Raw genomic sequence first — 27574 nt, forward strand, 5'->3', positions numbered from 1 at the left:
GTTTTCTCACTCGTATTAAGCATAGCATTCCTCTTCTACAGTTTTTCTTCAGATTTGAAGTTTTGGAATACGATCAATAATTTAAAAACGATAGTAATTTCCAGTTAATTATCATTACATCTGTTTCGATTATATAGCCACAATGTATTGATCCTGGTTTTTTGCCAAACCTTCCAAAACCATCGCACCGCACAGTAGCTTCGACCTCGGAAGACTGACTTTTGAAATTCCATAAGCATTTTCAAAATATAAATCCAACGTTTAATTTCACAATCACATATCTCAGGGAAATATAATCTAACTCCAAATTCCTGGGATTTTTTTTGGAGTATATTGTATGCACAAAATTTAACGTGTGCCTAGCCTAGCCAAAGAGGCAGAAAAATAGTGATACATCTGAGATAGCTTCTAAATGATAGGAGAAAACGGTAAATATTCTTAGCACACAACCTGTTCAAGGATAATAATTCAATAGACTCAAGCCATCAATGTGGACTCTAAAAACTGAGGATGTCAAGTATGAATCTCGTATATCAGGGAAATCTCGCATCAGGTACCAGTTATTCGCATCATGTCATAACTTTTTGGATAGCGACGGGTAACAGAAGTAATAATAATGAATGGCGGAAAAGAGAATGTTTTCCATTAAAGGTTCACTATAACAAAATAGTAGACAGAGAAAGATACAAATCTATCGCTTTTTGTCATTTTTCCGAGTAAAGGAACGATATGAAACTATAGGAAATAAATAAAACGAGCGTGATGCGCCCGCTCCCAGCGGGCTTCCCCCGCTCTTTTCAATGCCGGTCCACAGAGGGATAGGCGCGTTTCTAATTTTAAAATGTAGACAAAAAGGCAGGGTCTTATGTACAAATTTAATTGGAATGTTCATGTACAAATTGAGGTCAGAAGACGTCTTTAAACACAACATTGGAAGTAATTACACTATCCTCTGTTAAACGCACATGATGACTCATACTTACGTATCAACAGGAGACTTGAATGCGAAATCAGCCGCATTTTGATTAAAGTTATTTAAAGAATGCGAGGTATTGTTGCAAGTAAACAAATTTATCAGTTTGTGCGGCGTTAACGTCAGGAATATTCACCGGTTTTTGTTTGTTTTTGTTTTTTAATTATTTAAAAACAATTTTAGGAAACAATAGCAATATTTAGGAAGTAAGATATGCCGTCGCATGTTCTCTGATAAATTCTGTGCATTTTGGTACCTCATTTGTAGAGTTTGGTGCGTATAAGTTGAGAAAAAGGTATCTATACAGTAGAAATAATATAGAAGATAAGGGAAAGTTGATCACGATACGAATCGATAGTAGGAGTAAGCGGGAAAATGAAATTCAGAGCCCAAAGTCAAAACTTTCATTGCATCCATAATAAACTAGTTTCCCTGGATTTCAAGCGTGCCTAAATTAGAGGGAGCAACGGCCATCCCTTTTACGAAGCTGAGCTCTGAAATTCAACTCCATAAGGGCGTCTGGGGCCAGAATAAATGCACAGGCACACCGGAGTAGGATTCTCGTAAAAAAAGAACAAAATCAACCGACACGGGGCTATTACTGATGTAAAGGAGAGTCGTACGCGAGGTCAAAAGCACTAGCGACGCTTCCTATCACTTTTTCCCGGAAGGAAATGGGACCACACCGCATTTATTGATCTACGCAACTAATTGATACAAAAACATATCTCGAATATAACGAAAAACATTTACGGTGAAAGGTAGGAGTTCTTTTCGAAAATGAGATCTTTTTCACTGTTAATTTCATGCCAAATCCGGCAGATTTATTATTTATCAAATAACTTTTCCAAAACCCTTTCGTGGACAGAAGTTGATCGTCTCCAGTGTTTAATTATTTAGTAGTAACCTGCGGTCATTTCAGCGTTCCATATGATCGCACGATAAGTGGAGTGGTAACAACAGCGGTCAGTTGGCGTTCAAAAGTCGTCTATCATCCTTATTAGACCCGACAAATGGAAAAAAAGTCAATGGATTATGATACCTGTAATTATCGCCTTTAACGACCATATTCGATTTTAGGAAAACAAACTGCCGAGCAAAATGCGAATTTGGACATTAGTAACAATATTGACTATCCAGCAGCAGTAAAATCCATTATTGAGCTGTTTATAATGGACTTAAACTCGCTCTAAATTATTTCTTTATGAGGCCTTAGTAATGAATTATGTGGTTGAATAGATGAGCTCGTATCTTAAGGATGTGTCTCCCTACTCAAAAGTTGATTCGTACGTAACTCTCGAAGAATTTACAATTCTCGGAGATTTGACAATCCCGCAAAGGTAAAGGCTCACTGAATAATGGAAGCCTAGCTATTGACACTCAAATAATTATAATAGCTGATTCCCAAACTTCTGCTTTATGTTTGAGCACTATTTAAAAGCCTCTGTTACATCTCTGTTTCATTTAATACGCGCGCTCTTGCACACAGGACACTATATACCCGTATTTCGGTACATCACATACTCATCAATGATTTTCCTAACTGAGCCATTCAATCACAATTATTAATTTGATGATGAGGCTCACATTCCATTCTAAGTGATAAACAAACAAGAGACGCTTACCATTATTATCCCCGAAAGAATTCCTGACTCATTTTTAAATACGCATTTTCAACAAAACCAAGTCGCTTATTCAAGCTTATATTATCCAAGACCTCCTGAACCGCCATTTTCTGCCTCACTCCAACCGTAAGTGTCAACCAGAGGGATAGTTTTAACTAGCATATAGTCATGCTGTATTAATGCATTCAAGGTAGGCGGACCAATGCCTAGGGCTCAACAGGAGGAATTTATGAATCGAAAATTTCTGTTGCCCCCATTTCTGAGTCGTGGGCGACTTTTGATTCTGATAATTTTCGAGCCACAGAAGTTTCCACTCAGTTCAAGGACTTCTGTGGAAGCGTCCAAGGGTTTTGATTGAGATACATAGATTTCGGGACCCTCTAACTTGAAGTGTCCATCCTGACATCTAATCTTAGCTATTCAATTTTTAATAGAGTAATGAAGAAGATACTATCTAATTGAAAGTTTTGGTAGTACAAAGTAGCGAAATCAAATCAAAAAGAGTTCTGGAATAATTCTGGAGGAGTACTACACATATTCTAATTAACTTACACTTAAAATCCGTGTAAAACACAAAAATCTACTATCAAAGACAGAATTCCGAGCAGCCGAAACATAATGTCATTGTATAAATGAAAAACAAGATTACTGACTGGGATAAAAACTACAAAAAGGGGAAAAATGCTTCATGAAGAGCTTAGTACTTCATTGAATCACAGAGACAAGAATTCCGAATAAATATTAGCGGTAACGAACCTCACAAACGTTTTGAATATGCACGTTAATATATAACTGATGTTCGGGGAATTAGCTAACTATTGCAGTCATAGTGGCAATTTAGGCCATTGTTACAAAAGCACGTTTTTCTTCACCATGCTCCGCTCTCAAGTAGGTCCCCTTGTCCTCCAGCCTTTCGCAACCTCAGTAACGATTAACTCTGCCCCCGCTCAGTCCAGTAGATGTTTCCTCAGCCTTCTCCATTTTCATTTCCCCTTCTCTCGTAATTACCCAAGTCCAAATCTCCCTACCATTTACTGTGTACCCTGACCATTGAGTTTCGTCTTTCGGAAAAGTTCAATTATTTGATTCTGAAAGTTATAAATGCACCAATTTGACTAGTTTTTATTCATGAAAATCTAAATCATAACTACGAGAAAAAAAACTGAAACGAAACATCAACAGACTAAAATTTTCACGGTCCATGACGACCACTCATGTTATTTTGCATTAACCCGCGTCACAGCTCAAAATTATGAACCAATAGCTTCGTCTCTGCTGTTGCAGACTACAGCAGAGCAATAGTCCACAATATTCATTGCCCTGATGAAGTATGAAGCATCAGAAATTAAACGGTTGGTGTATACTTACGAATTATGACGAGGATTTTCCCAAAATATCGTCGCTGTTACAAAATATGATGATAATAATAATAAATTTATCTTACTGGGACAATATATTTTGGTAAATATGAATTATATATTTATTAAATTGGACTGCGTAATATGAGAGCATAGGGTAAAGTAAAAAATAGAATGAGATAAAAAATAGCCATATAGTAGCAAGAACTAAAAAATCCGAGTGCTTGTAGGCACCATTTTTATCCCCGAGACACTTATTAGTGTTATCGTTTACTTTTTGCTACGCCATTCAACTAATACTACTTGATTGAAAAACATAAACGGCATCCAAAATAAGCAATGTATATTTATATTTAGCAAGTGCACTTATATTCTCTCTCCACTCCCTATTGTCCGTGCCATCGAGATGGAATCTCATTCGAAGCCTCGCCCGGGGGGACTCAGGTTTTGATATTCGTCGTAATAAGACTTATGATACCGTATTGTTCGTCAACAAAGACGTCGTTTTCAATTATCCAACTTCTTTGGAAGGGCAGGAGGTAGATTCCGGCATGAATGTAAAATAAAAGAGCAGGAGTTGGGAGTAGGGTGAGTCCTCCGAAGCGAGGAAGCCGAAAGGAGGCGGGGACGTCGCTTGCCACGAAAGGAAAAATCAAAATATGTACCCGGCTTCTCTTGGCTCAAATCCTCGGGAGAGGGACGGGGGCCGCTCCCGAACTCGCACCAAAGTTTCCATACGCCGAGTTTTAATTCATTCCTTGTTGTTTTCCTCTAAAAAATCATAACCGCCCCCGGGGGCCTCTGCCGAAGTATAAATTCTTACATGCTTGCATCAAGGAAGGAGGCGAGATAATACATTGACTATTGTCTCGGAAAATCATAAAGTTTATGCTTAAAAAGGAGGAAGTAGGGTAGAATGACGCGGAAATAAGGAACACTAAGAGGCGAGTGGAAAGGAAAGTTGTTTATTACAGATGGAGGAGGAGCAAGTAGAAATATTTTGCATTTTTCGGAAGATGAGAAAACAGAATAAATTAGAAAGGAAAAAAATGTGAAATGAATGTGAGGCGTTCACTAATTCCTTGAAAATTCGCGAAAAAAAAACTGACAAAAGCTGAGAAGAATAACCAAAATCTATCATACATCTGCAGTTATTTCCTATTGTTCGCATAAACTACGATTAATACCGAAGAATGAACAATGATTGCTGATTAGAGGCTTGATTCTCTCGTGTTCTCCAAAATTTCCTTCAGAAAAAGAATTTGACAGGGAAATTCATAAAAAACAGCATTGAAAGGCAATACAAGATATCTTTATGAAAGCTATTTTCGTAAAAAAAATACTGTAAAATGGACAATAAAATGTTGATTGTCTTAAACCATCAGTAAGACTACGATGACTTCCTATGATTAATGTCAATGAGAATTTCGACGCAAAATTAAAAGCTATATTGCCTTTATAGTGAAGCATATCCCTTATTCAACGCTTACATTTTCTACAATTTAAATTACGGATATATCAGTCAACTTTACGAGCATTTTTCTGCAACGATACTAAAAATATATGAATAAATGTCTGCCTAATATCAGCGGTAAGCAATTCCCTAAGCTATTCCATCACAGCTACGAATGTGATATTCTTAAATACTGAGAACGTCATGAGACATAAATACTTTCCAATGCTACAGTGATTCCTAGCTATGAAAAATTCCTCTTTCGCGACGCTCACATTAAAAGCCAAGTAATAAAAACTTTTTGCTAGCTCCAGTACCAGCCATTACTTACATGCAGGCCTTCGCTTTACGGGTATATGCATGTTATGTCTACCACGTAGCGATGAAACCGGAAATATACCTCTTCCGTTTTAATGATTAACAGTAAAATATAAGCATTAAAGAAGTATATTATAATACTAATCATCAGTTAGCTGTAAAGTAGTTATAGTTAAAACTTTGACAAATCCTAAGTAAACGTGTTTGGAACCATCATTAAACAAGAATTTCACGGCCCTCGTTTCAGGCAATATGTAGTGAAACTACATTCCATTCATTGAATAATGCATTTCCAAGACAACGATGAAACAGGAATACGACGAGAAACTCTGACCGAGATTCAGGAGTATAAACAAACTGTATAATGGTTCATTTTCTCATTTCAGGCAATGATCTACCAAAAAACTAATTCATTCGTCTGAATCGTATCTTATTTCACGCATAAGAATGCCGAACTCAATTAGCTTAAGCTCAACGAAGAAACTTAAAATTAATGAACTTTTTGTTATGAAAGTAATGAATGAAGCTCTTATCTGAGCAATTCAATTGTTAAGGGTGTAATAAAAAAGTTTCCCTCGCTTATCTAATAGAAATTTGGTACAAAGTAGCGAAATAAAATCAAAAGAAATATGGAGAATTTTGCCCTCATAAGACAAAATATTCAAGACGAGGTTTTCGATGCATGAAATGTCTTTTTAATGCTCTGCGATTCAATTAACGCAATTTCGAGCATTGAAAATATCAAAAACGGTATCCTGTGAAGAATTAATTCGCAGCAAACGATCGTTTTTCCCCGATGAACGTAAATATACATAAAACTATCAAATAGGAGTATTTCATAAAGGTGGGTTATTTCAATTTCATATGTTTTCTATTTTAGTCCTCATACTAAAAAGAACCATCTGAAAAAATCAACCGATACCGACGTATATATGCATCTCTAAAAATACAAATTTTAATACACGGTTCTATATAAGCCATAAATTCAAATTGAGCACTTAAGGGCTCGAAGCACCCACGCTAAAAGTTGAATCCTAGGATCGAATTCGCCCAGTTCGAGTTACACATGCAACCAAGCTCACGCAAAGTGACTCTCCTTCTCTGACCTTGGCAGTAATAACCATTTGTATTATCGAAGAACTCACACGTGCCTTTTTTTCCTTCAAATGCGAATATTGCAGGCACAACGCGTTTAAGTACAGTAGCGTGCTAAATGCTATGGAAATTCTTAATTTTCAATTTCTCACGAGATGTTGTGCAAGATGATTCCAGAGCTAAAATTTTGACGGCACGTGAGAAAACGACGCATCAAGAAAAAACTTTCTTCATACTGAATTTCATAATGCATTCGTTGAAACATTCAAGTTCATTAAGTTTTGTCGCAATATTTTAGTAATGTGTCCTAATTCAATCCAATGTGTCCTAATCAAGTATGTCAAAATTCAACTCTTACAAATCAATAATGAGCTCAATTTCTACTACACGAATTAGCTGAAACAAGAAGCTTGTATAAAAATGCGTATTTACTTCATGAAGAAAAAATTGAAGGACTAAAATAGTCAACCGCTGTTTTTCACCTAATTTCCCGCAAAATAAATTTTCTATAGCACGCACGACGGAATTTTTTAGTTTTTATGGAATTTTTAATCAGACAGCTCAATGAGGGAAAAAATGACACAATTTTAGCAAATTGTTTTTATTTATTCATACAAATGTTCCGTCAAATAAACAAGTATTTGCCTCCCTCATTGTCATGCCTATTTTTAAACGAGCGGCTTACTGGGATGAAAAATTTACTGACCCCGGCCTTTAAGGACGATATAAAAACGAAGCCTTCGGAAATGCGGTATTAACATAACTACCATACTCGTCCTTCATCCAAAACGTAAAAATGGCTACATCCATCAAGAATTCTTTTGATAAAAAGCCGTTCGTCGTTGATATTCAAACAGTAAAAATTGTTCCTCGCAGATTCTCACAACGATAGAGCAAGTGAAAAATAAAAGTTACTTCGCTAAAATTTATTTTAAAGATAATTTCTGAATTTATTTTTGATTGGGACTACAATATTACCACCTCAAGGCTATCCAATTAATAAAGATCGTATTCATTTGCAATAAAATAATTTAATTTTAACCTGTTTCTGAAATGATTTTCTCCATAATGTACAATTTAATGTAAAGAGGTGGATGTAACATCCCTTCCTCGATTCTAAGAGGCCCTGCCAAGAAACTACATCACTTCAAAATACAGAACTATATCCGTAATAGGGTTATGCAGTGGTTTCCTTTACGCCCACAGCAATGAAAATACAAAACTCTACCCTGGGGTTCTGGTTTATTCCTATTTGATTTCGATATTGTCTCTCATACCACTACGTCACTAACGGTTACGACAGATATTTCCTCCCAAATCGGTTCACGTACAAGTAAATATTACAACAAAGCGAGCTTTGCACAAAGAAATTTTAGACTTATTAAACTAGTCGATATAGTACATACTTTATTCACAGAAATATACCAATTACTCCTCGTTCATATATATTTTCCACTCCAGTTAAAATGCCTATTCTCTTAGACAATGAATAAATCACACTCGGAGGAATAGCATCAGATGTCTGTTCACTAACACAAGACTTCGTATCCGTAGCAAATGCCCAACATATTTTTTGAAACTCATTTATAACGCTCTAGTAAATACCAGACTAAACTACGGTGTGTTTAGTTGGGGTGCAGCTTATAAAAGTTCTATAAGATCCATCGTTTTACTGCAAAAAAGGCTTATTAGAGTACTTTAAAAAAAGAGCCGTCTTGAAAGTTCCTTTCCTTTATTTTGTAGTATAGGCTTGCTTCCCTTGAGACATATTTTTATTTACAAGGTTTTACGTCGATTTTTCATGAGAAGTGGAAATACGAGGTTATTATTATACAACCGTCCTTCCTTCACCCTACGAAGATCACGTATTACTTTACCAAGGACTAGCCTTACGCTGTATAAACGTTGTTTCTTGTTTATAGGCCCAAAAGTGTACAACTTATTACCTGATTCATGTCTGAAAGCAAAAAATAATAACGTAATTATGAAAAATATTCTGTCTTGGTTGTTTAGAATGCAAAGTATGGAGGATATTTTTCTTTGATATAATACCATGTAATGCATGTTACGTACTTACTTCAATTCAAATGTTGTGCTTAAAATGTCTATATGTCAGCATGACCCTATGTAAATGATGGTAGCAAAAAACAGGTTGTCCTTAATGGCTACCTAAAGTTACTCCGTTTTATGTAATTAATTCTTTACTGTACTTTTTATTTTTTGGAGTAATAAACAATTTTTATTATTATTATTATTATTATTATTATTACTGAGGACTACTCATAGAGTCAGCTGATTCCATCACTTCCTCTTAAGTAATGTGCGAATGGATTTAAAAAATTATTTTTTATTAACTAAATTTTTATTAATTAATTATTTATAATGTATATTATTATATTAAATTTCGAACTCGTGACTTTATATGGCATTAACGCCTAAGCTATGTGATTGCGCGGGAAGCAAAAGTTATGAAAAGGAGAGGGTATATTTCCGATCACTTCCTCTATAATAATGTGCGAAGGTATTTAAGCATTAATTTCAATTGGAGATATTAATATATTTAAGTTCAGACACGCAGCTTTTTATGGAATTAACGCTAAAGCTATGTGATTGAACGGAAAACAAAAGTCATCAAAAGGAGAGGGCATATTTTCGATCACTTCCTCTATAATTATGTGCGAATGGATTTAAGCAGTTATTTCAATTGGAGATACTAATATATTAAAGTTCGAACACACGGCTTTTTATGGCATTAACGCTAAAGCTATATGATTGCACATTGTAAAACAAAGCCATCAAAAGGAGAGGGTACATTTTGGAAAGCTGCCGGATTAACGAGGATACATCTTCTGAGTGTGAGTGGGCTGGTATCAAAGGTATCATTTTGCATTTAAAAGTGAAAAATCTCATTAATGGAGGTCGTTTTCGCCCATCATCCTTCGCAAAACTTCCCTCTGTCTCCAACATGATAATCCTATCTGGCTGCGGAGTTAAGACGCCTTTGAGGTCCCCTGTCAAGTACAGGCAACGAAGCGCAACTCTCCCACTGAGGGAATACAGACGGTACAAGGAAGCTTACTCAACCGTGTGTATTAACGATTGACCCCTTTTCTGCGGACTTTAAAAAATTCTGTTTTTCCTTTTTTGCGCCCAAGCGCGCTTTTTCAAGGAAAACTTCTGCGTCCGTTTCTTCTTTGAATGTTATAAAACTGTTGTTATATCCACTTTTTCCCAACGATAAAACTTCTAAATACTCGGCATCACCGCGTCTCACTCACGAAATGCAGCCAGCGTCGGATTTCTGCAGAAATTTGAAACCGCAATTAAAAAGGTAAGACGGAAAGTGGGCCACTTCTTTTTTCTTCTTCCTTCTCCTCGCTATATTTGGAACTTCTGTAGTACCTATGCACACTTTTTTTTTGGCTGACTGAGAGGGAAAAATACTCCAGCGTTACCTACCTCGAATTACGTTTTAATAACACGTATAATGAAGGTTAAATGGCGCAAGAAAAAAACACCATTTTTCCAACCAAATATGTTCGTTTCACTGTATTCATCCACTGCATTTCCCAGAAAAATTATGAACGTTATTTTTAAAATATATCTATTCACTGCTAAGGTTCTTTGCTGACGTTCAAAGGGCAAAAGTTTCAGAAACAATCGTTAAGCTGATAATTATACTCATGAGTTGATATTCTTCACGATTTCTTTCGGCTTGTTATCAGATTCAAATGAGTCAGTAGTGGAATCACAGAAAATGGGTTTCTTGACGTTTTGATACCGCATAGGGTTAACTGTTGTCAGATTTGTATTAATCCTAAAAAATACTGAAATAACACCATATTTTTGATTCATTAAAAAAATAAAAATAAGGCAACTGCAATTTTTTTAATTCAAACTATTCCTCTCACATTACATAACATTCATTCAGTCCCTCACTTCAAAATGTCCCCCACATATCACGCTTCATGAAACTGAAAGGGGAGATGTGCAAGATTTTTAAAAATCTGATTTGGAATGTAATACAACATTTACTATATTTCTATTGCCTCAGTATTCTTCGAAATCATCACGACTGATTTCCACGCATAGCAGTGCTTTAAGATATTAGCAAAATTAAAAGTACATATTGGGAAACATTACATCGAATGGTATGGCATCTTAAAATTATTTTCACCTATATTCAAATTGAAGCATAGCTTCAGTTAAAGGGTATTCTTTGCACAACTATACAAATACAATACAAATATATCTCGGTGTAAATAAATAGCAAAAGTTTGCAAAAATCTATTTTTTACTCCTATGTCAGACCTGAAATTACCAATCTAATCCATCCTATCCTATCTAATAAAGAGTTACTTTGGTCTAGGCAAACGAAGCCAAAGGGACGTACCATGCTATTTTAGACAAGCAAACATATTTTCACTCCCAAAAACAACCGAATGTATTCACCACATCTCCTATTTACTAACGAAAGAGCTTTTAAAATCAAGCGACGCATTTGAATGAAATAGCATGGAATTCACTAACATTTGGATACCTAACCATTAAATCATAGATAATTTGGAGAACGAGCATTGCGTTGATTGGTTTGATTGACTACCAAATGTTCCAACGAGGAGGAAATTCAGTTAATTCATTATGAAACACAAATATTTAGGCAAAACAAATAATTAGGCAGATGTAAATTTTTCAAAACCACCGCAAAATACGTGTTTGAATGCTACACGTCGTAACAGAAATAGAATGTTCAAGCCGAATCGATGGAAATAAATCGAGGTCTCTTGTTAGAAAGTAATTTCATGCATCGAGATAAAATTATTTATTGTGTCTTTTAAAATACGCACGTTAATAGATACAACCATATGTATATCTTTCTTCGAAAAATTAATATGGACTTCTGATGCCATACTATTTGATTTATACCTGAGGAGCTGATCAATGATGCGGTTTTCAAAATTAATACATCTAGTTTTTTTAGGTAATAGGACTACAGATACATAGCCAATAGATCAGGCCAACTCCCTTATCCCTTATAAAAATATCTAGATGCTAGAACTAATAATTTGCCCTAGCAGAGTATTCGCTATTTTCATGATAAAAATAGAGGGCTCCGACAAAGCAAAGAGTAGATGCTATTCTAGGACATAAGACTTATCCAAACATTAATACTCTTTATGAGGAATAATGAGGAGGTTGTCGTTGACCACTGGCGTCACACGAGCTGCGCGTGCGCCATTTAAAACAACTAGCGGAAAGTCATGACATAAATTATCTCATTATTAAAATACGAGGCATCTTTTTAAAGTAAGTACCGTTTTGACATAAAAAAACACAAGTAAATTTTTTTCAAAAATAATTTATTCACTTGAGAGGCCATACTTTACTCTACTTTTCTACATAATTCCCATTTATATTGAGGCATTTATCGTATCTTGGGACCAGCTTTTGTATGCAATCGTCAAAGAAGCTTGCCGCCTGATTAGACAACCACTGCTTCACGGTCGTTTTCACTTTGTCATCATCGGAATGGCGCTGTCCCGCCATTAAAGGTGTGTTGCTGGTCGATTTTTTGACTTGCGGCGACACAATTAATGCAACAGCGTACAGTGCGACTTTACAAAAACTGCTGCGCGCTATTCAAAACAAAAGGCGAGTGCATGCTGAGTGCAGGTGTCGTTTTGCTCCACGATAATGCCCGTCCACACACAGCAAATCGAACACAAGACCTTATCACTTCTTTTGGCTGGGAACTATTAACCACCCTCCATACAGTCCCGATCTAGCGCCGAGCGACTACCATTTGTTTATGCACTTGAAGAAGCATCTGGTGGGTGAAAACGACCGTGAAGCAGAGGTTATCTAATCAGGCGGCAAGGTTCTTTGACGATGGCATACAAAAGTTGGTCCCAAGATACGATAAATGCCTCAATAGTAATGGGAATTATGTAGAAAAGTAGAGTAAAGTACGGCCTTTCAAGTGAATAAATTATTTTTGAAAAAAATTTACTTGTTGTTTTTTTATGCCAAAACGGTACTTACTTTATAAACATGCCTGCGTATGAAGCGTGAAGTTAAGAAAAACTTCCGTGAAGTGTATAAAGGGACTTACTTATTAACGTATGCATTTATGTACTACGAGTCAAGAAAGTCTTGTCGTGGCGCTGTTGTATCCCTCGGAGTAAAATTTGACTTTCTCTGTTGATGTTCATTATTTAAGACCGTTAACTTGAAAATCGAAATAATTTGTTTTTTTTTACGGAATATAAGAAAAATCGTGGAGAACGAGAAAATTAACATACATGCAACACCATTACTACAAGGCGAAGTATTTTAAAAGGTGTGTTCCCCGTGAAGGCTTGGTTACACGATACATTAACACGTACGGGTTGATGTCTAAATGTATTAACGCGAGAATGAACGCCAAAATGTACCGTGTAACGTCTCAACTTGTGCGAATGCAAGCACAGAAAATAGAACTTGTTCTAATTTGGTTCATGCATTCGTACACGTTCCGTTTCGGTCCACCAAAATCATTCACGCAAAAGTACATTAACTTGTACGTGTTGATGTACCGTGTAAACAGGCCTCAACACTATTATTAACATTACATACAAGAAAATCTGCATAACAGTACCACGACGCTTCATTGAGCGGAATTTTCACTCGTAAGATGATTCCAAACTGTTAGAGCTGTGATTTAACATCATGATGTATTTTATCGAGGATGAAATGCGTTTAAAAAGCTTACGGCCGCAATAAAAAAAACTAGAAACTTTGCTATTCAACTTACCTGCTGCAGCATGGGCTGGTGGAGCAGTCGCGGCGTTGGTACTGTTGGTGCTCGTGGTGCTGTTGCTCCTCACGGCGAGTATGCATCCCGGGCTGCTTGCCTCCAAAGGACTGGACGGCTCCGACCCGGAAGATGACTGCGACACGGGCTCCAACTTTATGGAACTGCCGGAAAAAAATGAATAACCATTATTATAACAATTTTATACAACATTACAAAAAATATAATAAAAAACTTTACACAAATATAAACTTTGGTCAAGGAATTATTTCTTTCAGAGCGAACGAATACGTTTGAGTCGCTATGGAACGCCTGAAGATATAAAGTAACCAAAAATAAAATAACCAGTAGCCATAACCGATAATAACCAATACGGCCCCGAATGAGTTACCAAGGAGGCTGTAAATATCTGGAGGGGGCACCACTGGTTTCGAGCGCGGAGCGAAGTGTGGCCGGAATGGGGGTGCTTGGGTAGGACAAGCCACGCCCACTGTGACCAAAACATTGACAATCCCATAATGGTCAATGCTCATTATTTGGTGACATTTTTGGTCATAACTCGTTAATACATTAAAATAACCTATTGAACGCACAATGCAAACCTTTTTTTTCGTACTCCATTGGTAGGCTTCGCGAATTTATGACTCAAGCATCTTTTCCCAGGGAAAAATTATTATCAATCACCACGGTTACGTAATACAACCGGTAGAGCTTAAAATAAACTTTTACGAGGGTAAACTGGTCTTTTGCCTGCACTTTTAATGGTATTTAATTTTATTTTAGCCAACGGAAATCTAACAATTACAGTAATAAAGTATATTTTCAATAATATCCCCACCAATAAAGCGGCTAACAGATACAGAGTTTATAGATTAACAGAAGTATAGCGAAAAATTGGGAAAATTCAATAACAACCACGGGCGAAATACTAGTGATTGTGGTATCATTTTTCACTTGATGTAGTTCATTCTCAGAACACAACTTAGCCGCATCAAAATATCAGTCGGAGACCAAGTCCAAAAATTGTCAAACCAAGATGGCGGAACTTTGACCACGCTAAAAACTCGGAAACAGCGCCTCCACATATGCATGCGGCAGGTTATAAAGGATGTAAAAGAGAAGAAATACGTCGCTATGAAGAGGTAAGCGGATGGGAGAGAGGAATGGAGAGCTACGTCAAACTAATCTTAGTATTGCTGACTAACGATGATGATGAACTAATAATTAACCAATAACCATAACCAATTATTCAATCATTTCCAAATAACCAATGATATTATTCAATAATAAAATTCTTCACAACCAATCATTTCCAAAGAGTTGCTAGCATTAATAACAACCAATTCAGTGAACCATCCAATTGGACTATGTATTCGATAGAACTGAAGATTTCTAGGGTAAGGTCCACCATATCTCCTTCCGACACACCGATGTTTCCAATGGGATTCCTTGATCCCTGAGGACGATGGGCGAGTTACACATCGAAACGTTATAAGGATATATGGAGGACCTTACGCGGATTGAGACCCGAGAAATCTTCACTGCCATTGTTCGCTGGGGAAAAAATCAGATATTACAATGTATTCATTCATTTTTTTCCTCGTGTTTCTGCGAGAATGGTCTTCCAAAACCCTTTAGCTATCTGATATTAATTAAGGTTAAACTTTCTAATCCTCCAATCCCCACTCTTTCGGAAATTGGTCCAGACGAACCCGGGTTTAATCTATTTCCGTTTTCTTTTGCTCAAGAAAAAGTTTTTGAAGTAGTTACATGCCGGAAAATTTATTGATTTTTTTCTATTTTAATTACGCGCCTGAAACTGCATATTCACTAGCGTCAAATATTCTTCACTGCATTAAAATTCCATGCCCATTTACATTGAAATTTCTTATCACAGTGTTTCACCTTTCGAAACCATCACTAACTTTCTTTTATTATTGACCTTTTATCATCATCTCTGTTTCCCATCGGTCGAAAATTCACGGAAAATTATTCCTTAGTATTTGTATTTCGCTTGTTCAAACAATCTCCTCATGTTTCTACCTATTTGCGAGGCAAGTTGATCACTAAACGCCCATTCAGTATTTAATATTTGTAGTGATCCCACAATTTGATTTACGAAAGCACGGAAGAGGACTAACATACCTAGTTGTTTGTTGTTATTTGCGTGGAAAATAAATATCAAATGTAGACATCCATTGTTTTCCAAGATTGATTTTGCTCAAAAAACATTGATACTAATTAATTTTCGCTGTTTTGTTACCAAATCAAATAAAGTATACCCGTTTCAATATTCCAGACATAAAATGAAAAAGCTTGAGAGAATAACTTGGATAAATAAACATCACTGGAATACTGAGAATGTCATCAAGCATGATAATAATTCACTGCATACACAATACAGAAAATGATACCGAACCTTGGTGGAAATGTTGAGGGGACTTCAACATTTAGAAATCACCGCAAGCTTAATTTAGCAATCACATTCATTCGTATGTAAATTAAATCTCAGAAGATTTATAAAATAGTAGCAGGATACATAGATTTGCGCGTGAACGATAGAACTCAGAGAAGTGGGAAAATTGGAATACATGTTATACGGCAGGACTTATAGGTAAAGGAACAAAGCAGGTATCATGATGGAATTCATAAGTAATAGCAAACAATGGAAAAAAACGATTTCCGTATACCACACACGGAATTAGATAATACACCGCCACGCAACATTGATCGTTATGTGTGTCCGTAAGTGCGTAGACCAAAAACGTTGCGTGAACACGTACTCCAGCAAAAAGGTTTGCCTCAAGAGGATTAATAGTTAAGTGTAGAATCCTTTGAGCTCTGTTTTCCCTTTGAGCTTTCCAGGAGGTGTGCCTACCAGATATGATGTCCAACCACAGAAGTTGTATGACGTGACGTAACAAATAGCATAGATGTAATGAGAAAATTACGCAAAGGACTAGTCGGACACCACCATAAGTAGCTCTACGAAGTTTTGGAGCATGAGATGCACCTACGTGCTAACTCTGATTGCAATTCGTGCAGTTGCGTGAGAATGCAAAGCGGACAGACAAACAGACATCCTCTTTTATATACATATATAGAATAATTTCCTAATATCGGTGTCTTTAAGCGACAGTAGACCTTCTGCAATTTATTAAAAGGTCTCTCTATTTCAGCACACCTCGTCTTAATTTGAGAAATGTCACGGTCAAGCTACGACTCCTGTTTGGAGAATACGCGTACCTAACCTATAACTTTGTCAATATGAGAAGGCAGAAAACTAACTTGATAGAGTAATTTATAGCCGCTGTTTACAGATGACCTTCCGTCAGATGAATAACATCAATCGCATATTCTTGCATTTTATTTTAACCCTAAGATCTTCATTCGGTTTGAAGCGAAAAAAATAGGAAAATTGATGAGTGTGTCAATCGTATTATATTAAACTATGGAGTAGGAACTAACTTGAGCGACGAAAAAAATTATTCCATTTCGTTTTCTTCATTACTTTAGAGGTCGAAGTTAGTTGCAGAGAAGTGAACACCTAGAGCGTTACTACACCTCTCATTTGAAGGAAATAAAAGTTTCGATTGATTTATGCTCAGGAATGATGAGAGGTAGTACTCACGTTAGGCATTCATAATTAGAATTTCAGCACTTTTCCACCAAATTTTCATCACTAGCCCTGCATTTTTCACCACTAAGCGGCACCATCGATTAGCTTGAGTTTAAAACATGAATGTTCCAATTGTGAATACAATTTACACCCACAAAGTGGAGCCTGGTGCTTGAAGTGTGGTTGGACATATTCACGATAAGCTAATCAAAGAGCTTACAAAAAATTAGCCATAAATATTTACTTAAAATTTCACTATTGGAATTCAAATTACTACAAATTAAGTAGTAACCATGTGCGATAATTTTACAGAATTTCTTCTGTTGTTTTTATTGCCATTCATTCTTTCCTTCATGAATCTAGTTTATGTGGATCTCCAATCATACAGTGTCTTACACTCTAATTAATTAATTAGTTGACAAATTCTTATCGAGCTATACCACCGGGTACACAGAGGCTGCCAGTGCAGAGACTTATTAAATAAATAAGAAGTTACTAGCACTTTAATAATATGCAATAATACCACGAAATTAACCTGAAACCACTACATAGAACAGTACAGAGACATCAAGCCGGCAAAAAAATCTACGAATTTACTAAGCTATCCGCCGGAAAAGGCCGGGATCTTCCCTTATCCTCGACCTAAATTTTTCTGTGAAATCATTTCCAAAAGTAGTTTCCTGAGTCCATTTCCTACCTAAAATCAAGGAACGCACGCAAGAAAAACATTTAACTCTATTCAAACCACGAGCTGAGATTGGATAAAATTCTCATGTGGGTCCGAATAAATACAGAAAGGAAAAAATAATGGTAATTTAAGTTGATTATGTTCTTTAAATCCATTACTAGAAGAACGGTAGTCGCCACACACCACCTATCACTTCATAATTGATTGATTTCCTAAAACTGATGTTGATAACGTACAATTGATAACTGTATGAACTGCGTTTGGTTGAAAAGGTAAAAAATTGTTTATTAATCACTTTTGAGAGGTAATACTAATTACCCATACTAATTAATAGGAGTCAACACGAGTTTTCAAACAAAGATACAAACGTATTTAATGAAAATAACGAACGGGTTTATAGAGTAAAATCAAGCTCAGTTCCAACGATAATAAAGTTAAAAATTGAATAAAATAGGTTGAGAATGGCGTAAAAACATGTTGGAAGTGCAGGCTTGAAGTTGGCCCATTAAAAATTCCAAACGGATTTCAGTTTCCGAGTGAGCACTCTGACTCGCAGAGAGAAAAAATGTGTTCACAAAGATACAAAAGAACCAAGAATAAAAATGAGGCTAAAAATCATGTGCATAAATGCTGCGACAAAAGTCCGTTCCATCCAGACACCGAATTTTGAACATGATATATGATACGGAGACAATGTGAACCAATTTTAAAAAACGCACTCACGGCTCGAGGCCGGAGGTATGGGAATTTTCATATTTAAGCCAAAGAATGCGGACAGACATAAAGCATGACCAACCCAAATTAGCATTATACGAGCATAAATACGAATGGTTTTTTCATAAGCTTTTTTCGGTGCATACAGTTTAATGCGAAGAGCCTAAAACAGTATTTAAACTGTACCTCGGCCTTTAGCAATGGCATTACAATACATTCCCAGATAGTATCATCTAACTCTAAATTCACGTGAGCGACGCATTCTAGGGTGAATTAGTTTCGAGAAGGTTGGAAAATTGAGGAAAAAAATTGATAAAAATTTAGTTCTAATTCGCAATATAGCAACTTGCGATCTAATTCGCACACAATTCATCAATTAAAGGTATTTTTACGTAGGTACTTTGAAAGAAAGTGCTCTGAATAAATTGGGATTTCCATCAGCATTGATTCGACTTTAGTTAAGTTGAAGTACCACATTATAATATAACACCTGGCGCACGATGTGAATAAAATATTCACGGGATTATCACAAGGTGAGCAGTTCTGTCAGAGTCGATTCAGAGATGTTTCCATGGCTAACTCCGCCATCGTTCTCAGGCCATTGAGATTCACTCATAATAGGGTAGTTTCCTTCATCAAAGAAAACGAAATGCATTGATTCGATACCTTACCCACCATTAGTGTATTCATAATATACAAATTATTTGGTTTTAGAAATCCCAGTTTTGACGAATGTAAATGGTCAATTTTAACCTCATTTGAAAAAGGCCAGAGTGGCGCCCATGCGATTCCACTCCACGTGACGTCACAGGGATATAGTTTCTATACGAGTAGATAGGAGTTTTACATTATCTGAGATTACCAATGCATGCATGAGGCACAGAGCTCAGGGAAACATCTCTTAATAATCACCCATTAAAATTACCTAAGTTCGGAAAGTTTCCTTCGTTTGATAGGGGAATAATAATCCTTATTTAAGCCAAGCGCTACCTGCTAGCAGGGTACTCAGCTACCTGCTAGCAGCCTGCGTCGTATCAGCGCTCAAGCCTCGCCCCAAGATCACCTAACACGCCGACAGCTGGAACCAGGAATAAACGTCACACGGACTCTTCCCATCATTCCTACTTAGCCGTAGCGTTTTCGCGCGCTTGAAATTTTTCGCTTTTCGTTTAATCGCGAAAAATAGATATCGTCATTGAAAAATCTAAGAGCGCGAAATGCGTACTCCAGGAGTAATAATGTTTCGATTTAGGCAATAAAAAAATAGTAGGAAAACACCCTATTTTGAGAAGCATTCATCCATACCATATATTAATGTTCAAAATTGGCAATGGTGGGAGAATATGCGGAGGAAAATTGTTTTCTCAACACGCTTTTTGTGGTAAAGTGACAATCTGAGTGAATACAAAGAAATTGAACGCTTTTGATGGAAAGGATGGTCACGTGAAGTAATCTTTGATAGCAACGACGCACTTTGGCGAGCAAAAGAAATTATTTTTTACCTTACCTCTCCGCCCATTTAACGGATTTTAAAAGGGAGGCACACACAAGTCCATAAGCTCGCCCGTCGACCCGGATGATATGAAAACCTTCAATCATTCCGAAAACAAGCGAAAATAAAAACTGAAAATTTTCCGCCGGAAAGGAAAGGAGAAGCAACCGCCAAACGCTCTCTCTCTCCCATTCCCTCTCCTCGGCAACAATTTTTTTTTCATTTCTCTTTTTTGGATCGCCTCCGAAAATGAGTGATCGTGGTTTTGCAGTACGTACCCTCTTCCTCCTCCTCTTCATCGGAAATCTGTCACATGGAGAGAGTTTCCGACGTTACGCGCGTATGTATATTGATTGTTTTTTGAGGAAAAAAAAGAACGTCGGTCTCATTTTCCCTTCATCCACTCCAAAATGCAGGGGTGAGAGGGATTTGTGTGGCGGAGGATGAGCTAGGGAACCCGCATTGAAACATACCTCTGGGCACGGCTGGGCAAAATACAGGCAGAGGAGTATTTGAAATACAAAATACCACTCCAAATTTATTTGAAACGCAAAACACGAAATACCTTTCACTTGAGTGTTCGAAATACAAACTACAAAACAGTTCTTTAAACACCTTATAAAATACTAAATACATTTGTATGGAAACTAAGAGAACTTAAAAAATATATAATCTGCCCAGTCATGTTATGCGAAAAATTCACAGAGCAAAAAATCATTCGCCTTGACCAGGATTCGAACCCGGATCCACCCATTTCCTGTCAAGTACTTAAGCCAGTTAAGATACGGAGGTGTTGGCTATAGCACTCGACCGGAAATCGGGGGATTCGGGTTCGAATCCCGGTCAAGGCGAATGATTTTTTTCCCCTGTGGATTTTTCGCGCAATTTTTGCATTGCGGGTGACTCCCGTAAAAGTTATCACCGTGGCTAGTCCCGTTATACTTAAAACTTGTCACGTTATGAATAGTTGCAAACGTGAAGAAAAACATTCTAACGAAAACGAAGTAATCTGAAGCTTAATGTAATAGAGGTGTCATTAGAGCTACTTCAAAAGTATTTTACTAATGTATTTCTTTTTATAAGAATGTGAAAAATACCAAAAATCTGTTTTTGAAATACAAAATGCAAGATACATTCAGGTCGTGTATCCGAAACGCCACATATAAATTACAAATGTATTTCAAATACGTATTTTAAAATTCTTGTATTTGAAATACTGCCCAGCCCTGCCTCTGGGGCATTCGCATAGGAATAGCAACATGAATGATACACAGACAAATTTAGAGAAATTCCTGCGAAGATTTCCGCGGCGATGTCCATGAAGAGTGTTGTTTTTTGGGTATAGCAGTAGATAGTATTTTGGCCATAGGAAGAAACCATGGCAATCAAAGTAAAACCGAGAATCGAAGTTTGTAGCTATTTATCAGGAAATATGCCATTTATCTGCCATTTTCCCCATTATTATGGATCCAAATTGATGATCTTCCTTGCCGGCTTCTCACAGTCAATCCACCAATGAAATAAAGTTCCAGGTTGCTCAGGTGGAATAGACTCTCCCACCCTTTCACATGCCAGCTTCTTATTCTGAGGTATACGCTCACTTATGTCAACTAAACTGCGGGTTAAATCTCTTAGTAAGTGAACTTTAAAAATAACAAAGACATTGATTCAAAATTTAGCCATAAAACTTATTTCCATGGATCCCCTCCTCTTCCCGATAGCTTCATAGCTTCATTTTATTTCTTTTATCTATTCCTACCTCCGCCATAGAAATCACTCCTCCAGTCTTCTTCTTGAAACTTCCATTTGAGTCATTCGAAACTCAGTCAGTATAACAAGCTGCAGCAAAGGTTCTTCCGATTGAACTGTTAGCCTCTTCAAATAGCCATCTACTTCGCTTCTTGGTTTCCCTTTGAATGTCATGGCTTATTCCCATGGTCAAACTATGGGGAAAAAGCATCATGACCAGTATTATTAAATTTTATCGGCGGAAGAGACCAGACCTCTTTTGCTACTATTCCCATCATTCTTTTTAAGTCTAGCTCCAACGACTTCCCTCTTTCATTTCACGTGTAGTTGATCATTTTATATTTTCTTTCAGTACTCCGAAGGGGATTAACGCGCTCCCCACATAGAGTCGAAGGACCTCCCTTTCCATTTTCCTCTTCGCTTCCTTTCTAGCCAATTTTTTGGGTCTTGTTAAGCTCTCAACCTACTGCTCCCTTCCTATTACACATCGTGTCCTTAAGTATCATCTCACTCACTCAGTGATCCAAACAGTAAAAACTACAGTGGTCATCAAATTTTTAAATTGAATGCCATTGCGTACATTTTACACCACTTCAAAGGTCACGCATCTCTGCATTAGTTGGCGCGGTAGCACGTACAATGTGCAAACGACAGAATTAACTTATATTTTAACCACTAAGACTTTTCCGTGTGCGATATAAGGTCGATAAAAGGATCACAAAGAAATTTATCACAGCACGATTCTGGTTGCAATAGAAAATTCTTCCTGCAAAAATTATACTTTTCGAAAGTGACTGAATTAATTCGAAAAATGAAAACTACATAAAAAATTGACCATGCACCAAAAAAATCTGGCAAATTTATTTTGCTACTATTTAGAAAAAATGGCAGCTATCAGATTGAATAATTTATTCACCTCTCAAAAACAAGGTGACTTCATGCAAGAATATATTGGATATTATAGTATTCAGTTTTACCTAGTTATCAAGTATCGAAGTAAGTAATATACTGGAAAAGAGAGGTCCGTTACCAGGCATTTTTAACCTGATGTTGAGGCTCAAGTCCTGAATGACCATTTTTTAATAAATAACCAATCAGTGTTCCCTTTGGTCGACATAGCTAAAAGTCGTATTCACCATAAAATAAGTTACACACTCATACCAAAGAGAAAACTTAACAGCAATAACACTCGTGACAACGTAAGGATACTCACCAGGTGTCAGTTTTTAAATGACTTTGGATTGCGTTCAAACGCACAAGAAAATCTCCGCATTTTGATGTGGTACATCGAGAGTGGCCGTCATAGCAGTTTATACATTCGGGTGATATGCATGATTATTTTTGTTATGATCTTCCATTGTATCTCACCTGTAACGACTCTATTCGGGGGGTATTGGCCATCAAAATTCACAATGAGGGGGAAAGAATGTTTTATATTTTTCCAAAACCTCTGCTCGAACAATGTTAGAATACCGACCGTTACTCAGGATTCATACCATTGCTTTTTGGCTGTGCCGGAATTCTTATCTGCTGGATGCAGAGCTATACTTCCACGCATTTCATATACGAGTAGAAGAAAGCATATACTTTAGGATGAATCATGTAATGATTCTACAAATTATCTGATGTAAAACCGGTGATTAAAATAAAGTGATTCAATCCTACTTCCGGTAACTAAAAAAACACATAGCCATTAATATACCAATATTAGGTAGTTCTATTGTTTATTCTATAAGCCTTCCTAAGGCTATATTGGTTATGCCAGTAAAAAAAATTTAATTGAATATTTTTCAATTTTTACTATGCCATCAACATCAATTACGCGGTAGAAGGCTTGAATTTAGAGCTACTATAAAGAAAAAACTAAACCTTTAATAATGGCATTATACGTAAGAATAAGATTGGCTCCAAAGAAATTTTTATTAAAATGTTAACAGGTTGCGTCTAATGCCCTAGCTCAACTCACAAGACACAAAAGCATACCGATATTTCTAATGCCTACAATAGGGCGATCTACTGCCATACAACAGTCACCTCTTCTCAATTATAAGTAGATATGAGGGGGCAAGAAGCCAAGGAATACAAGTGATTTTTTCTAAACAGGGTAAGATACAGAAATTGATCAAAGATATTTATAAAAACTAGCAGCGAATGAGTCTCTTTTCTGTGTTGATAGCGAATGGAAAATCAAATGCGCTACTAAATATCAACTATCTTATTTTTGTTTTCTTTACCTAATTTCTGAACCTAACTTTGTTCAGAAAACAAAATCACTTGTAAACCTTGGCTTCTCGCCCTTTCATATGAGCTATAACTAATTTTTTTAAGGCTTGGATTTTAAAAAGTCCAAATGCAAGCAGTAACATCACTCTACCGAGTAAAACTCGCCGTACAAGGTCTTAAACGTACGTATGCATACATAAGCGAAGAAGGTCAATAAAAAGATTCATTTCTGATCCAAAGTAGCATTCTCGAAGGCAAAAATCAATACTAAGCCAAGAGAGGCACTTACGCTGAAGGTACCCGAGAACCCTAAAAGTGAATCTCTGCCTTTATAAAAAATAAAATTTCTCTCTTCAGACGCCGCCGTTATTGGGAGTAGTATCCCCGGCTAACACCTCACGCATACACGCGCTCAACTCTTTGGCCCCTGACTCACGCAGCTGAGTCCCTTAAGAGCTCACGCTCTTTACTCCCTACCTTCCTCCCGACCACCCAGTCACGGCAATCAATTCTTCCCTCTCCCCTCGTTCCCGAGCTCCACGGCGCACGAGCTCTTTCTCTTTTAAGACCGCCACACACCTTGTGCGATGCCAAGCGAGGGAACTTTTTCTCGCCAAATCTTGTGGTCCAATCCAGTCTGGCCGCGAACCAATCCCTCTAAAAGTGAAATTTTTCCTACAGGAAAGTTTAAGTACAAACTTTACTTACATGATGATGTAATAGAAGAAATATAATGCAGGAACTCGGTTTTTGCTTATGGAAGGGAATCAGACGGTGAAAATCTAAAGCTTGAATCACACGGTCATCTTTTTCGTCATTTCCGAGTGATCACTCGCTAAAGATCGTCGCGCGCAATTGTTTTTCGAGATCACTCCAATGATGAGGATTCCCATCACTTTTTTCATCACCCTTCTCGTCGCTTTTTCCGTCGCTGTAACCGTCACTAAAACACCATATCAGCCAATCAGAACGCATACCCGTATGGAGCGATTGCAGCGCAACGTTTGGTAATCGTGGGAACGACATAGAGCTATGATATCGGAAATGATGCGAAAGGCGACGGCGGGAGGGACCGTGCGATTCAGAAAAATGATCACTCGAGCGATCACTTTTCCGGCCCCGAAAAGCGATCGCTCGAGTGACCACTAAGAGGGACGAAACAAATTATCGTGTGATCCAGTCTTAATATCGATCAGCCATGATCGTCCTTCAGTACTTCAACAATTTCCACGGAGACGGTGGATATTGGAACTACTTGGATCCATACCAACGCAATTCAATATCGTACGAAGAGAAAACCTAAAGCAAGGCTATATTTAGATATCTAGTTAGCATGAAATCGCACCTGAAGGTAAGCAAGACATACAATATAGAATGTGACGTAATGTCTGTGTTAACAATCGGTCAATGAAATTGAAAAAATATTCACGTTTATGGTGGCCACGAGAGGTAAAAGTGGGATGACGGTAATGGTTGAAAGAGGAAGTATCACGGCGAAAAGCCCCATCAAATCACATCTCATCGTGCGTTTTTTTTAAGATAGTATAGAGACAGCGGATATTAGAGCACACGCCGTGAAAGTAAAGCTAAGAAAATTAGGGGTAATGCGATAACCAGTGATTCTGCACACGAGAGGTTGGCCTTGATAACGTATGCCTCGCGCCTGATTAGATCGGAGATAGCTTTGGGAGATCTCAGAGCACTTAGCGTCAGTACTGTGCCAGCAGCGGATGTCTACTAGGACGGAATCCACGACAACAAGTGGTAATTATGCAGTAAAATGCCTTTAAAAATACGGAAGAATGTTTCAGATTTGTCGGACAAGACGGATTAAAAGATTATTATATTGAAGTTGGCTACAAAAGGGAAAGGTAAAATAAGGCAATCGTTTGATTTCTACAACCACGAGGGATATGTTGATTCGTCTTCCATGAATCCCCAGGAGAGAGAAAATTGTCGGTATGGCGGTGACATAGATTTCGGAAAATTCACATTAGTTAAATATGGCTCACTATTAGTGAGAGCAAATAGAGACACATCATTACGTGTAATTCCACCTCTATTTTCGTTCAAAACCACTGAACTCTAAGCATGAGCATTCTGATAATAATAATAATTTATTAAACTTCAAGTCTTACAAGGTAAGTTAGTACAATAATTGTATATAAGTATAAATAGTGAGAGGAATATAATGGTTACAATATGAAAGCACTTTTCTCCTCTTAGAATTTATTTAATGAATAGAAAGCTTTTTTGATACTCTCTCCCCAAGGGAAGCCAATGAATTGCGCATCATGAACTGCGCAAGAGAATCTTGAGAAGGTCCTTGAGTAATGCGGTCCATTTAAGAACATGGGAATTCGCGCAACTCTTCTTCACCCATCATATACTTCGGATGAGAGAGAGAATTGGGAGATAAATGACTTGGATACCAAACTTTTCGACCGTGAAATTCACTATCCTCGCGAATGGATTTAGCTTATATTCCTATGTTAATTCATTTTTATGTTATCTTTTTATTGAGCTCCTTGGCTTACGTATGTATACGTACGTTTAAGAACTTGTACGGCGAGTTTTATTCAGTCAAGTGATGTAACGGCTTGCATTAGGGCTTTTTAAAATCCAATCCTTAAAAATATTAGCTGTAGCTAATATGTGAGGGGTTACCCTTTCGTGCTAAGTTTTATCGTTAGGTGATCCTAGTACGGGATAATGCCAGAGCCATAATGCGGCACAAGTTAAGAGAATAATTATATTAACCTGCGACAATTGGGTGTCGTAAGTACTACGAAAACACAAAAGCAATGTTCATTTGATCTAATAACAATAGAGTTCGAATGAACAAAGAGAATCTTCATCGCGACCACGCTGTAATCTGATCGATGAGTCTAAAACAAATACTTTCGTAAAAGAAACTTAGTGTTAGTGAATCTTTTCCAGAAATTTCCATTCGTGGTGTGCACGGACAGGCTTCAGCCTGGCTTCGACTGCTCCCGATGGCGATGCATAGTGACCGACATTTCAATTTTTTGGGTTTATTGCGCGAAACGCAACACCGACAATCACCCCAGCAGCATAACCGAGGTAACGATGGAAAAATATCGGACGAAATCGATTTTTCGAGCAATCGATTTGAAATCGAAATGGAATGCTCGAATTTTTATAAAAAAGGGAAATTTGAACCAAATTAATCGAAAAAATTGACGTTTCTTTAAAAAAAACAGTTTATACAAATACATGTTTATTATTCAATCGAAAAACACTAAAATAAAAAAAACATTTGAGTGGTAGAAGAAAATCTACTTCTAATACATGCTTAAATTATTAGAAGTAAAAATATTTATAAATGCACGCACATTTAAGTTTTGGGATCACCGCATGGAAGCATTCGGCTTCGCTAAAATTGTAAAGAAATATCAACTGATTAAGTTGCTTTCTTGAAAGTCGAAGGCACGCATTTCAATATTACCGGAA

At 37.0% G+C, this 27574-nt stretch overlaps 1 protein-coding gene across 1 annotated transcript in view; it reads right to left on the minus strand.

Moving 5' to 3' along the window:
• Window positions 1-27574, minus strand: part of LOC124158736 (ecdysone-induced protein 78C) — a 522961-nt gene that overhangs the window by 459289 nt on the left and 36098 nt on the right. Inside the window, exon 2 of the mRNA XM_046534004.1 lies at window positions 13616-13779. Coding sequence (XP_046389960.1) covers window positions 13616-13779 — 164 coding nt within the window. The remainder of the gene's footprint in view (window positions 1-13615; window positions 13780-27574) is intronic.

The sequence above is a fragment of the Ischnura elegans genome, chromosome 5, assembly GCF_921293095.1.
Source record: "Ischnura elegans chromosome 5, ioIscEleg1.1, whole genome shotgun sequence".
NCBI lineage: Eukaryota > Metazoa > Arthropoda > Insecta > Odonata > Coenagrionidae > Ischnura > Ischnura elegans.